At 35.4% G+C, this 12,714-nt stretch overlaps 1 protein-coding gene across 3 annotated transcripts in view; it reads left to right on the forward strand.

The window, feature by feature from the left end:
* Positions 1–12,714, forward strand: part of AFG1L (AFG1 like ATPase) — a 186,995-nt gene that overhangs the window by 160,500 nt on the left and 13,781 nt on the right. For all 3 annotated transcript variants that reach the window (XM_090279730.1, XM_090279731.1, XM_090279732.1), the window contains one exon: positions 151–251. In XM_090279730.1, coding sequence (XP_090135856.1) covers positions 151–251 — 101 coding nt within the window. The remainder of the gene's footprint in view (positions 1–150; positions 252–12,714) is intronic.

Below are 12,714 nucleotides of genomic sequence, written 5' to 3' on the forward strand. Positions count from 1 at the left end.
TCAAGTGGCAGTCATTGTATCAGCATTTTGTCTAATTTATGTGTTGAATCATGTGCTATTATTCATCAAGCTATGCATTTCCTATCTGTAAGAGATGAATTTTATAGTAATTATCCAGACAAGATTGAGTCTTTGTTCATGTTCCCATAGTAACTAGACCAAGGATTCTAAAAGTGCAAGGCAGAGAGCTGTGGCTGAATAAAGCCTGTGGAACCGTGGCCGACTGCACATTTGAAGAGCTGTGTGAGAGAGTAAGTATCCAGACATGTCCAGACTCATTGGCCTTTTCACATGTTAAAACACTTCATATTTTCCTCTCTGCTTATTTCAGATTTTAACACTATTCACAGAGTCAGAACTGATTTAAAAAGTCTCATTAAGGGAAATACTCATCTGTATATGCCATGTGCTTTTTATAGATATTGGCACAAAATTTGCACTTGGACTCTTAACACAAAAATTAGAAATATAGAGAGAACTGTCAACTGTTGCTGGAAATAAAACTAAGATCAGTATTAGGAATATTTTATAAAAGTGAAACATAAGATAATAATTATTATTTCTAAATTGAGGTGAGGTTGGTATGTAGGGAAAGGAAGATGACATAATATTACCATGATCCAAGGAAGTGTGACAAAAGAATTTCTATTCCTTGTTCTTACTACCCATCTATTATTGCCATAATATCTGGTCTATTTGTGCCAGAGTTAAAGAAAGTGAATATTTATAACTGTGGTATTTATGTTATATAATAATATATTCAACAGACAAAAATGTACATATACACACATTCATATAAATGAGAAAGACCTTGATTGCAAATTCATTTTAGATATGAGTTCTGTCTTCTAAAAGTTCTGGAATTCTCAGTACTCAGTGGATATTAGATATATTTATTGACTGTAAATCTTAAGAGAAACAAACCCAGATTGTACATACCTTTAAGCATAATAACTCAGTTGTCTTGTATAAATTATCATTGCAGCTGATCTCTCATTTATCTTGACTTTTAGGTAACTAAAAAACAATTGTTTTTCCATAAGGGGGAAAGAAGTCTTCATTTGTACCTGCCATCTATTTCATGACTATTTTTCTTAAAAGCTAGCTAGTGATTTAATTACTTCTAACCAATGTACATTTGTCATTTTTAAATCAGTGAGATGAATCCAATTTACCATTTTTATTACAGAAATAAAGCACTTCAAAACCAGTAAGGTTTAGGATCAAACAGGATCATCTGACAGGGTGATAATGTCAGTCTCTGTTAGTGAAAGTCATTCTGGGTGACATAGACCCTTCACTCTCCTACTGGATCAATCTTATCAAGGTCCTAATAACCTAATATCTCCAGACAAATTTTATTAAGGCTTCCATTTAAATTTTACGTCCTTTGCCAGAGAAATAAACTTGAGAAAAATATTGTGTGTCCAAAAGGTAAAGCTCCTCCTCCTTCCACAGAAGGGTCCTTGGTGAGGAGCGGGGAGGGACAGCCTCTTGGAGCACATACTGAGTAGATGAAAATACTGTATTTAGCTATATTTTTAATGTGTTCATGACTTTTGGAGGCTTAGTACCAGGAAAAGGCTGCTAAACAGGAACCAAAATCTTCAGTCTGTGGTTTGAAGGTAGTACAGAAGAAGATTAATTGGGACTTTAGCTTGAAAAATAAAAATAACACCTACAATTAAGTCATTCTGATCTTATTTGACAAAAACATGGATTATAATAGCACTATGAACTAAGTTCCTAGAGTAACAATGAACAAATTACTATTTATTTTAAAAAATTTTAAATTTATTTATTCTTTTTGAGAGAAACGTCAGTCTGTTGTTCCACTTATTTATGCATTCATTGTTGCTTCTTATATGTGCTCTGACGGGGGGATTGACTCCACAGCCTTGGTGTGTCGGGACAGTGCTCCAACCACCTGTCCTGCCTGGACAGGACCAAATTACTACTTATTTCTGGTATAACTGTCCTGACAAAGTTTTAAATTGATAAATTAGTATATCTTGCACTTCATGATTTGGTTATTCAATTACATAGAAAATTATTTTTACAAAAATCTTTAAGGATTGCATGAGTTTTTTCAAAATCTTTTAATTCATGAATATTTCAATTAGTTTATTTTAAAGTTTTGTTGAATATTTTTCTTGCTCAAGTTGGTGAGATCTTCAGTGGCTTTGCATGGATAGGTTTGCTTTTTATTTGCATTGTAGTTGTGTGATGTTTGCTACATCAGACAATCGCTGAACGGCTGCCAAAAGATACCGACCTGATGGGTGGGGTCACGTACTAGGATTAAGCTGTGAGGGATGTGTGAGGACAGGTTACATTTTTTAGTGGTCAGTTCATTTGTGACTATTTTCTCATTATGATGATTTTGTATTTCTTTGCAACTTTATAACTGGCAATGCAGATATTAAATACTTATGTGAAGAGGACTCTTAAAATAATTCAGCTTCAGATGTACCTTAACCTCTTAATTAGTTATAATGATCTTATGAGCCATGCTAAGTAGTTGCCAAAAACCATTCAGTAAAGAAAAAAGCATATCCAACACAAAAAGCTGGTGTGTTTGCGACAGCCCCAGCTTTGGATCACCTATTCTAGTTCTGGGAGGCTCTTGAAGCCTCAAGCTCATCCAGCCGCAACTCCTGACACCATCATGAAAAAAAACCTTTGGCAAGAAATGGATGAGTTAATAATCTGTAATGATTATTTTTCACCATGGCCCCTCCCAAGGAAAAATTATATATGTATGTACACACACACACACACTTATATATTGGGTAGAAACTAGCCTGTTTGGGTCCTGGTAGGGAAAAGAGGTTTTGATTATAAACCCTTGATTATGCCATAAGTAAACTAAAAAGGCCCAGGACATTCCTTTCTTTTCACACCTCTCTCCTCTGTCTACTTTAAGCATGTTACCTCAGATCTGGAATCATGCAGGGTAACATGAAGCTTATTGGTATCTCTGTAATTCTCTTTCTTTGCAAATTTGCAGTTTAATACTGATGTGCTCGGAGAAGCAGTCCCAATTAGGAGACTCTATAGCACCTGCGTATTAATAATAGCAAACATTGCCACTTATCAGGCATCATTCTAAGCACTTCTACTATATTAACTCATTTTATACTTAAAATAGGTAGACACTATTATTGTCCCCATTTCATAGGTAGACAAATTGAGGCACAGAGATCTTAAGTTACTTTCCCAAAATCACACAACTAGTAAGTGGCAGAGCCAAGGCTTTGAACTTCTTGGTAGTCTGGGGAATAAGACTGCACGCTTATCACTACACTATATCTGGAAATGTTCTGGACAAGTTACATCAAATTACAGTTCTCCCAATTCCAGTTCTACCACGAAATACAATCAGATGCTTTGTGAATTTGCATGATTTGAATAAGCTTTGAGCCTTTTATGGAGCATGAAACTGGGTATGGAGTAGATTTGGTCTGAGAGCGCAAGGTGTACTGAGACCTAAGTGTAGAACTGTCCACCTCATGTGCCTAGGCAAACCCATGGGAATGGGCACAGCTACTGATCCCTGCAACCTCCTGAAGGCTGTGTAGGACCTGTACCTCCAGGCTGGGGACCTTAAGCCTTAGGCAGCCTCGTTTCTTTTTCCTTAATAAAAATATTATCATTTTCTCCCTCTGCTGTGATGTTAAAAAGGTTGGAAAGTTCTGTTTCAGAGAACCATGAAAGGCTAAAGGAGAGTATACTTGGGTCGTCTTAATTCCCTGTCTCTCCTTCTGTGTCAGAGCCGTGGTAAAAGGGAAGTGAAGCAGATTCATCTCTGTGGGCATGACATGAGCTTTCAGCTTTCTGTTTCTTACCTCAACACAGTTACTTGGCACATTGTAGGGTAGTAGAGAAATCAGAAATATGGTTGCTTAAGTACGTGGTTCTCAAAAGGTGATTCTTAGGAGTCCTTGAGGTCAAAACTCTCTGCAATAATACTAGGGCACATTTCCCTTTTTCACTGTGGTGACATTTGCAATAATGGTACAAAAGTAATGGTGGGTTAAATTGCTGGAGCCTTTGTTGAATCAAGGCAGTAGCACTAAACCATATTGTATTCTTCATTGCCCATGTAAACATTGTAAAAAAAAAAAAAATCCAGTTTTACTTAACAATGTCATTGAGGGAGTAGTAAAAATGATTAACTTTGTTAAATAGCAACCCTTGAGAATCTGTGTTCTTAATATTCTTCGTGATGAGGGAAAATACATGTAAAGCTCTTCTGCTGTATAGCAAGTAAAATTGCCCTGAGGGAAAGCACCTGTGCAATGGTTTGAGTCACGAGCTGAATTAGCCACTTTTTTCATGGAATGTCATTTTTACTTGAAAGAATGAGGGACAAACTGGTTAGTCAGGCTTGGCAGGTATTTTCTCACAATGTTTGAAAGACATTTTCTTGAAAATGAACGAAGAAAGACTGTCACTTTAAGAAAAACAAGTAAGAGTAGTTGTTGCCAGTGATAACATTTGAGCAAACAAGTGAAAATTAGAATTTGGAAGACTTGTTGTCACCACCATGAACTTGACAGCTTCCCAATTTTTATTTTTTAATTTTTTTCTGATGAAATTGATGGTGATATTAACAAATGCAACATTTTGACATTACATAATTAAACATGTCAACATTTGGAAGATATTGAACCAATATTTTCTAACAACCATTGCATTCTTTTACAAAATCATACACAACAGAAGATTCATTTAAGATGCAAGAAAGTCTAATGGGTTTTAATATTACAGAATTTAAAAAATATGCTGATATTATTGCAGATTCTACCTTGCAACTTAACATTTTAAAAACGATTTCTTGTCAAGTTTTAAACAATTTTAAAATAGTCTATTTTTAGAACAGTTTCAGTTTTACAGGAAGATTGAAGAAAATTGTACAGAGAGTTTCCATATGCTCCCAAATTCAGTTTCCTATTATAGACATCTTACATTAGTATGGTACATTTGTTATAATTAATTAACCAGTATTGGTATATTGTTATTAACTGAAGTCCTTATTTCATTTACATTTCCTTAGTTTTTACATAATGTCCCTTTTCTGTTGCAGGATCCTATCCAGAATACTACATTACCTTTAGTCATCGTGTCTCTTTAGGTTCCTTTTGGCTGTGACAGTTTCTCACACTTTCCCTATTTATGATAATCTTGGCAGTTTTGAGGAGCACTAGTCAGTTATTTTGTAGAATGTCCTTCAATTGGGATTTATCTGATATATTTCTCATGATTAAACTGAAATTATGGACTTTGGGGAAGAAGATCACAGAGGTCAAGTACTATATTCAAGTATCCTATCAAGAGTACTTACTATCAACCTGACTTGTCACTGTTGATGTTAGCACACTTGTCTGAGATTGTGTTTGTCTGATTTCTCCACTATAAAGTTACTCCTTCCCCCACTTTCCATAGTGCACTCTTTGGAAGGAAGTTCTTATTGAATTTTCATGTAGCATCAAAGAAGAATAGCTGCCATTACCTAATAAGGCTATTAAAATACTTTGTTTTCCCAACTGTATATCTGTGTGAGGTCAGGTTTTATATATACTCCAACCAAAACAACATATCACAATAGATTGAATATAGAAGCAGGTATAAGAATTACACTCTCTTCTACTGAGCCAGACATTAATGTGATTTGCAGAAAATGCTAAACAATGCCACTCTTCTTACTAAATTATTTTCATTTTGGAAAATATTATTTTCATTAAAATGTTATTTATGTTAATTTGATAGGTTATGTGTAATGGTTTTATCATTCTTATTTTAAATAAATTAATAAATATTTTAAAATTTTTTCAGTTTTAATTTCTAATACAGTATATATAAGGAGAGATAACCCATATAAACGGAAAGCTCTTTGGGTTCCTTAATATGAGTGTAAAGGGATCCTGAACCGAAAGTTTTGAGAACCACTTGCTTTAGGGTTAACTTGTGTGGATCAAAATGAAAGAATCCTATTCAAAGAAAGCAAGCAAAAACAGAATTCTAAAGGCTTAATGAGTAAACCGACTATACCTAAATTTTCCTTATTGAGAAATGTAATTTTTACACCTGCAGAAAATTGTTTCCTCAACTGATAACTGTGCTCACAAGTAACTGTTTGCAAGAGTAGTTTGTTATTTATGTCATAAAAATAATGATAGGTGGCCAGGTGTGTTTGTAAAAAGTCTGAGCAGAAAAATATATCAATTGATGCATATGCATGGGTGTACACATTGTTCACTGTCAACTCATGTTCATTAGCTTTCTTCTTTGGTTCTTAGTATTCAAGGAAAGGAGGTACATCAGATACATGTTTTGGCCTTCATCTGTTTATTAATCTTTCTATTTTATGCTTTATTTCATTTGATGTATTCTGAATGAAACTACTTATTGGAAACTACTTCTGGTTTATGCCCTGTGCTTGGTACACTCTCAATACATACTGTACTAAGGGATGAATAGCTTTTATCTTTACTATTTGGCCAAGAGTCAAGTCTGTTGGTGTTCAGATGGCAACAGTGGTGCTTAGCATCAGGGAATAAGGGCATTAATCACTAAAGCTAAGGTAGTCCAAGAATCTCCTTGGCCTTTTACCTTCCCAGGAGCATTGCTGATCTCTGGTAGCCATTTCCTAAATATACTGACCTCTGGCAGTACTGTGTCCAAATAAGACAGGCAGCTGGGCACAAGCAGAGCAGAAGTGAGATTGAACAGAGCTCAGTAGAGAATGGGTCAGATTCTTGCAGGGAGGAATGTGATTCCAGAGTCAAAATGGGCCCCAAGCCATTTTTGTCCTCTCTCTTTTCCTGCCCACATTACTACTCATCCCTTAAGGGAAAGAATCATAATCTTAGTCCTGAAAAGCACCTTGAAAAACATCTTATCTATCCATTCAATCAATCCTGAATCCTCCTACAAACTTTGGTCTTTCAGTTGCGTTGAAGGTGTGAAAAGGAACATAAGATACATGCAGTTAGATGTAAAATTTCAGCATACATACCTTGACCTATACTGTTTCATATAGGCCCTCAATGTTATAAGAAAGCTTTCTGGAATAAACTTTCATAATTGACCTATACCATAATATGATTTAAAAACATAAGTTGTATACTAGTAATTTTTACCTGAATTTATTTAATTATTCTGAACTTTTGTAAATAAAAGAAAAATAGAATTCTTTGCAAGGTTGGAGGTTGAACTGAAGGATCCGGTTTTACTAATTGTTGAAGATCATATGTATCCTCTAAGAAAATAGCTATATATTGGGTTAAAAGTTGTTGATGTATTTTGTGTTTTACTTTTAAAGAAAAAGAAAACAAAAGAGAGACTTAGAGAAATGCTCGTAAAAGACGGGCTACATTAGAAATTTGAAAATTGTAGTCACTTACGGTCATTTCTATGATGAAAAGTAGGGTGAAGAAGAATCAGAAGGAATCGAGAAAAACTGGGTTCAGAGAATACCTTCCTACTACCTTCACATGGGAGGTTTTCTGTTACAGGACACATTGTTCCCAAACTAGGGCAAGAATAGCTCCTTAGGTGCTGCAGTGTATGGCTATAGATTTTAAACTGGGCGAGACATGGACTTCTCAGACTTAGCTTCCTCAAGCTTCTCTGAGGGAGAAATCTTGCTTTCATTTTCTGTGAATATATTTACATTGTGCTGCTAACTGGAATGGTTTACAAACTTGTCTGGTCCCTGTCAGAGGGGAGAAAGTGCCTAGCGATTCCCAGAAGGTATCAAGGGAAGAACAAGTATGCTAAGAACTGTACACCTTCAATAAGTTCTCTGTCTTAGGAGTAAAATTATTTTGAGCATCAGATCTAGTAGTAGAAGTAGACACAACTCCTCATATTCCTTCTCTAAGAAAGAATGACAAAGTAATATTTAATATTTGTTTCAGTGTTTGGGAGGAATGTGTCATTAACCTGCCCAGACAGTGATTAAGAAGAATGAACCAAATTTTTAACATTGAAGCGGTCATTAGCTTTTTAAAATTAGAATTGGTTTTAAATTTTAAAGTAAATGGCCTTAATTGGATTTAATAATAAATATGTCACAGCTCTAAATAATAATTGGGAATAGTTCTCTAAACAGAAGGCCTATACGATGAAATGCTAGGTGAGGTATTGAGAAAATCTAGGCCAACCAATTGATATGTATAAAACACATTAAAGCTCCTTGTTTGACTTGTCTTTTTAAATGGCTTTAACACTGCTGGCTTTTCTAATACTCACTTACCAACTGGCTTTTTTTTAACAGGAAATTTTTTTTTTTTTTAATGAAATAATTCTGTGATTTGTAATTTTCAGGTTTTTCTGTTCCCATGATAAAGCACATGATTTGATATACTTCATAGAATCTTCCCCTTAGATTAGATCAGTTGACTTAAATTTGGTAATTATTTAGCATGTTGCTAATTAGAATATAGTAAGATATATCCCATTAGATAGATTATTACTTTAAGATGTGTTTTATAAGAAAAAGTTTGAGAATTGTTAGAATGTACTATTTTTGTTTCTTAAACTTGGTGAAAATACTATCAGGCAAAAAGATTTTGAGAAAACAACTAGAAATGAGCTGTAACATCAAGAAATTATAAGTATTTCATGTGTTTTAGGATCAAATGTTACTTAACTCTTATCTTTTATTGTTAATCAAGAAATATATGTTATGTAAGATCCCCCCCGCCAAGATTATTACATTGATTTTAGTGCTCAACAACTATTTTTTAACTGATTCCATATTTGTATGCCACTGTATTATAAGGAATGTAAAGGAAGTGTAAGAAGTTTCTTTCAAAGAGTTTGCAATTTATAAAGGAAATAGCATGAACCAAATACCAGACAGTGTGGTAGAGTGCAAAGAGGCCCAGCTGAGTCAGGAGATATAAATTCCAGTCTTTGCTGAGTTACTGTGCTATGCAGCTGAGTGGCCTTAGGCAGATCAGTTAACCTCTGTGGGTCCAAATACCTCATTTCTAAAATGCAGGATGTGATCAGCGATCACAGTCTGTTTTAAGGAGCTGTGTTCACCAGTTAAGTATGTATTATGAGTGCATCAGGAATTAAATGTAAGGATAGTAAGGATTGGGACGATTCAGAGGAAACATGACATTTGAGGAGGAAACAAACCGGTCTTGACATTGAAAGGTGAGCAGAGTTTAGATGAACAGACTGAAGGTATTTCAACCATGATCTGAAGCCAAGTACCAAATGTTCCAGGAGGAACAAATGATACTTGCCTGATGACATTAGTGTGCATGCTGGAGAGAAAAGGAAAGTGAGAATGAAAATCTCAGACAGATACTTCTTACCATGATCCTCGGAGAGTCGTTTTAGGTTTTGAGCAGAAACGTGCTTTGTAAAGTAAGTAAGATTTTAGGAACATTAATGGGGCAGTACACTCTAGGGAAGGTTGTAGCTTCGCTGGTATGTTCCAGTGTGTCAGCAAATAGTATCTCCTCTTGGGAATGCCCTCCTTTCAGGAAGGAAATTTGGTTAAAGAAACCAACATGCTATATACATTGGTTTAAATTACCTTTTACACAGGGTGATAGAGAAAGCTTTACCCTTTTTATGTTTTATGACTGCTCCCTAGTCATTCAACAGATAATTACTGAGTACTTAATGGAAAGCTGGCTTTGTTCTAGGTGCTGTCAGGGGTACGATGATCAATAAGAGTCAGTCTCGACACTTACACAATCTTAATTTACAAGAGGAAATATGCTCAGCACATAGATCACTGGAATATGAAGCAGATTATAGTGAGCACTGCAGGATCAGTGTAACCACAGTGCAGTGAGTAATCAGAGGAACTAGGCCTTGGAGAGTCTGCTGGTGTGGGGGTAGGGGGAGGGTGTGAGGGGCGGCTTTTTTGTTGTTTCTAAGAAGAGGAGATTGAGAGAGCAACCTTAGGGTTTGTTTTTATGAAAAACACAAAGGTAGGAAATTAAAAGAGTATATTCAGAGAAGCGAAGATTCAGGAGGGTTCTACTTCCATTAATGACAGAGTAGATCCTACTTAACCAAGTTACCTGTAGGTCACAACTATAACTCTGAACAAAATAAAGAAAAAACAAAACTATCTGGAAGGCACTCTCTTTATAGAAACTGCCCAAATTCTGGACTGACCTGTGAACTACACATGCACAGTGAAGGCTAAAAACAACTAAACAGAGATTTCTGTTCCTTCTCATTACAGAGGAGACAGAGATTGGGGTTTGGAACTAGCTAAGTTACTAACCTGCTAAAATAGCAACAAAAAAGAATCAATATACTTTGGTAGAATATAACAGAATCCCAGGTCTCTTCAACATATCATTTGCAATATCTAGAATGCTATCCAAAATGACTAGATGTATGCAGACACAGGGCGATCTGACCCATTTTGAAAGAGAAGAGATAATCAGTGGAAACTGATCATGCAATGACACAGATGTTGGAATTAGAGGCAAGGATTTTAAAGTAGCTTTGATATCTATAGTAACCTTGAGTTATTATACTGAAAGGGAATGAAAAACAGAAAATCTTAGAAAAGAAATTAAAACTGTGTAAAAGACCCAGATGGAAATTCTAAAACTAAAAGTGAAACATTGTAGACCTGAAAGTTTTAAAGTTCACTATATGTACTTAATTCCAGATTGCAGATGGCAGGAGAGTCAGTCATCTTGAAGGTAGGTCAATAGAAATTATGCAGCCTGAAAAACAAGAAAGAGAAAGATTATTTTTTAAAAGTCTCATGACATAATAAACTGTATCAAAAGTCCAACTATGTCATGGGGGGCCCAGAAGGAAAGGAGAAAGAATATTTTTTTAAGAAATTAAAAAAGAAAAGACTAAATTTTTTCATATTTAATAAAAGATGTAAATTTACAGATTTTAGAATCTCAACAAACCTCTAGCAAATACATAGAAAATCACTCCTAGGAACACCATAGTCAAACTGCTGAAAACCAAACATAAAGAAAATTTCAAAGTAGCCAGGGTAATAATATGATTAATGAGACTAACTTCTCATCAGAAACAATGGAGATCTGAAAACAGTACAACAACATCTTTAAAGTGCTGAAAGGAAAGAAAACCCTGAAAATCCAGAATTCTCTTTCTAGAGAATTTAAGAGTCATGGCTGGACCTTAGATTATATACAGGAGAGTGGAGTGCAGTTTGGCAGAATAGGTGGGTTGAAGTCAGTATAAAGGGGTTTGTGTATCTTATGATTGAGTTTGGATGAGACCTTTCATCAGCTTAAAACAAGCTAGTCATTATTTTTAAACATATCTGTACTGGATAATCTGGCAAAGATGTGAAGATTGGCACTGTGACTACCATGTGCAGAGCCTTTGTGTGCATTAGATATAACTGCTCCTCAAGATGGGCATGGAACTAAGTGAGCAAATTACGCCTTTAAGGTGTGCCCCTTCCTCTAGGTGGCTACTGCCCCTCACCAGGGAGCATGGCTTGGCAAACAGAACATGGACTGGATTTCAGCTCCTAATTGCCCTCTAAAATAATAGAAATGAATATGAGAAATCTATAAGATTGGATGTAGAGAGGTTTCAGGGCCACTTAGGGCTCTGAGGTGTCAACATTTTCAGTTTGGATGACCAGAGGAATGACAGGACTCGTAAGAGAAATACCTGAGGTAGGAGTAGGGGGCTTACAGACAGTCTAGGATTGAAGATTAGACACTTAGGACTGAGGTTATAGGTCTGGCAGTGATTTTTAGAGATATTAGTTTGGAGTCTAAAGAAATCAATGAAATCACCTGAACTGACAAAAAAGGAAGAGATGAGGGTGAAATTGGAAAACATTATCATCAGAGTCAGTGGAAGGAACCAGAGCCAAGGTCCTAGTATAGTTGAATCAAAGATACAATAGAAGCAGTGAAAATTTTCCTTGGACTTTTCATAATGGGACTTCTCAAAAGATGCCAGCAGACAATTTTGTCCATCATTCCTACTGGCAATATGAATTTGTGTTGTACAGATTCTTATATCCAAGCTGGGGGGCATAATGACAAAGTACAGTTAAATGAAACGTGCTATAGAGGGCAAAGAAGTGCTTTACAAAGTAAGCTTTTCTCATTATTTGGCTTGATCCAGAGAAAGAGTTTAAAAATTTTAGAGATTGGATAAACTCACATTCAATCCGTTCATGAATGTTGAATCTTTTAATAAAAGTTGGGCAGCATATAATTCAGGGTCATCTTTTTGCAAGAAGATGGAGTGAAAGATTCTATCGATCTTATTCAGTTTGAAGGCTTTGGCCCTTTGTTTATTCAGCAGCAAGGAGGGGCATTCAACCTTGCTCTGATTCACTTTTTAATGTCTTTAGAATATGAATTAATATCTTCACCCAGTATTCCTATGATTTGTAAAGCAGAAGAGTAAGAGGAAAAATAATAGCTTTTTGATATCCACTTCTTTTCGAACTCTGATTAGACTTTTCAAATATCCAAGTCTAAGAGGACTCCGTTTGTCCACAGTGAACTCTAATAAGGAAAAGCAAAACAAAAATAACAAAATCTCTTCATTTGTTAGAGTTTAACATGTTCAGAGTCCTCATTCTGAAATTTAAAATAACTTCTTTGCTACTCTAAAGCCTTTATACTCTTTCCTTCATTGTGTCCCAAATGCCACTTTTCATGCCCCTTAGCTCTGACTTCCAAAGGAAAAGGAAATTGATTAACC

This window comes from Furipterus horrens, unplaced genomic scaffold, assembly GCF_987537825.1.
Source record: "Furipterus horrens unplaced genomic scaffold, mFurHor1.1.pri manual_scaffold_6, whole genome shotgun sequence".
NCBI classification, from domain to species: Eukaryota; Metazoa; Chordata; class Mammalia; order Chiroptera; family Furipteridae; genus Furipterus; species Furipterus horrens.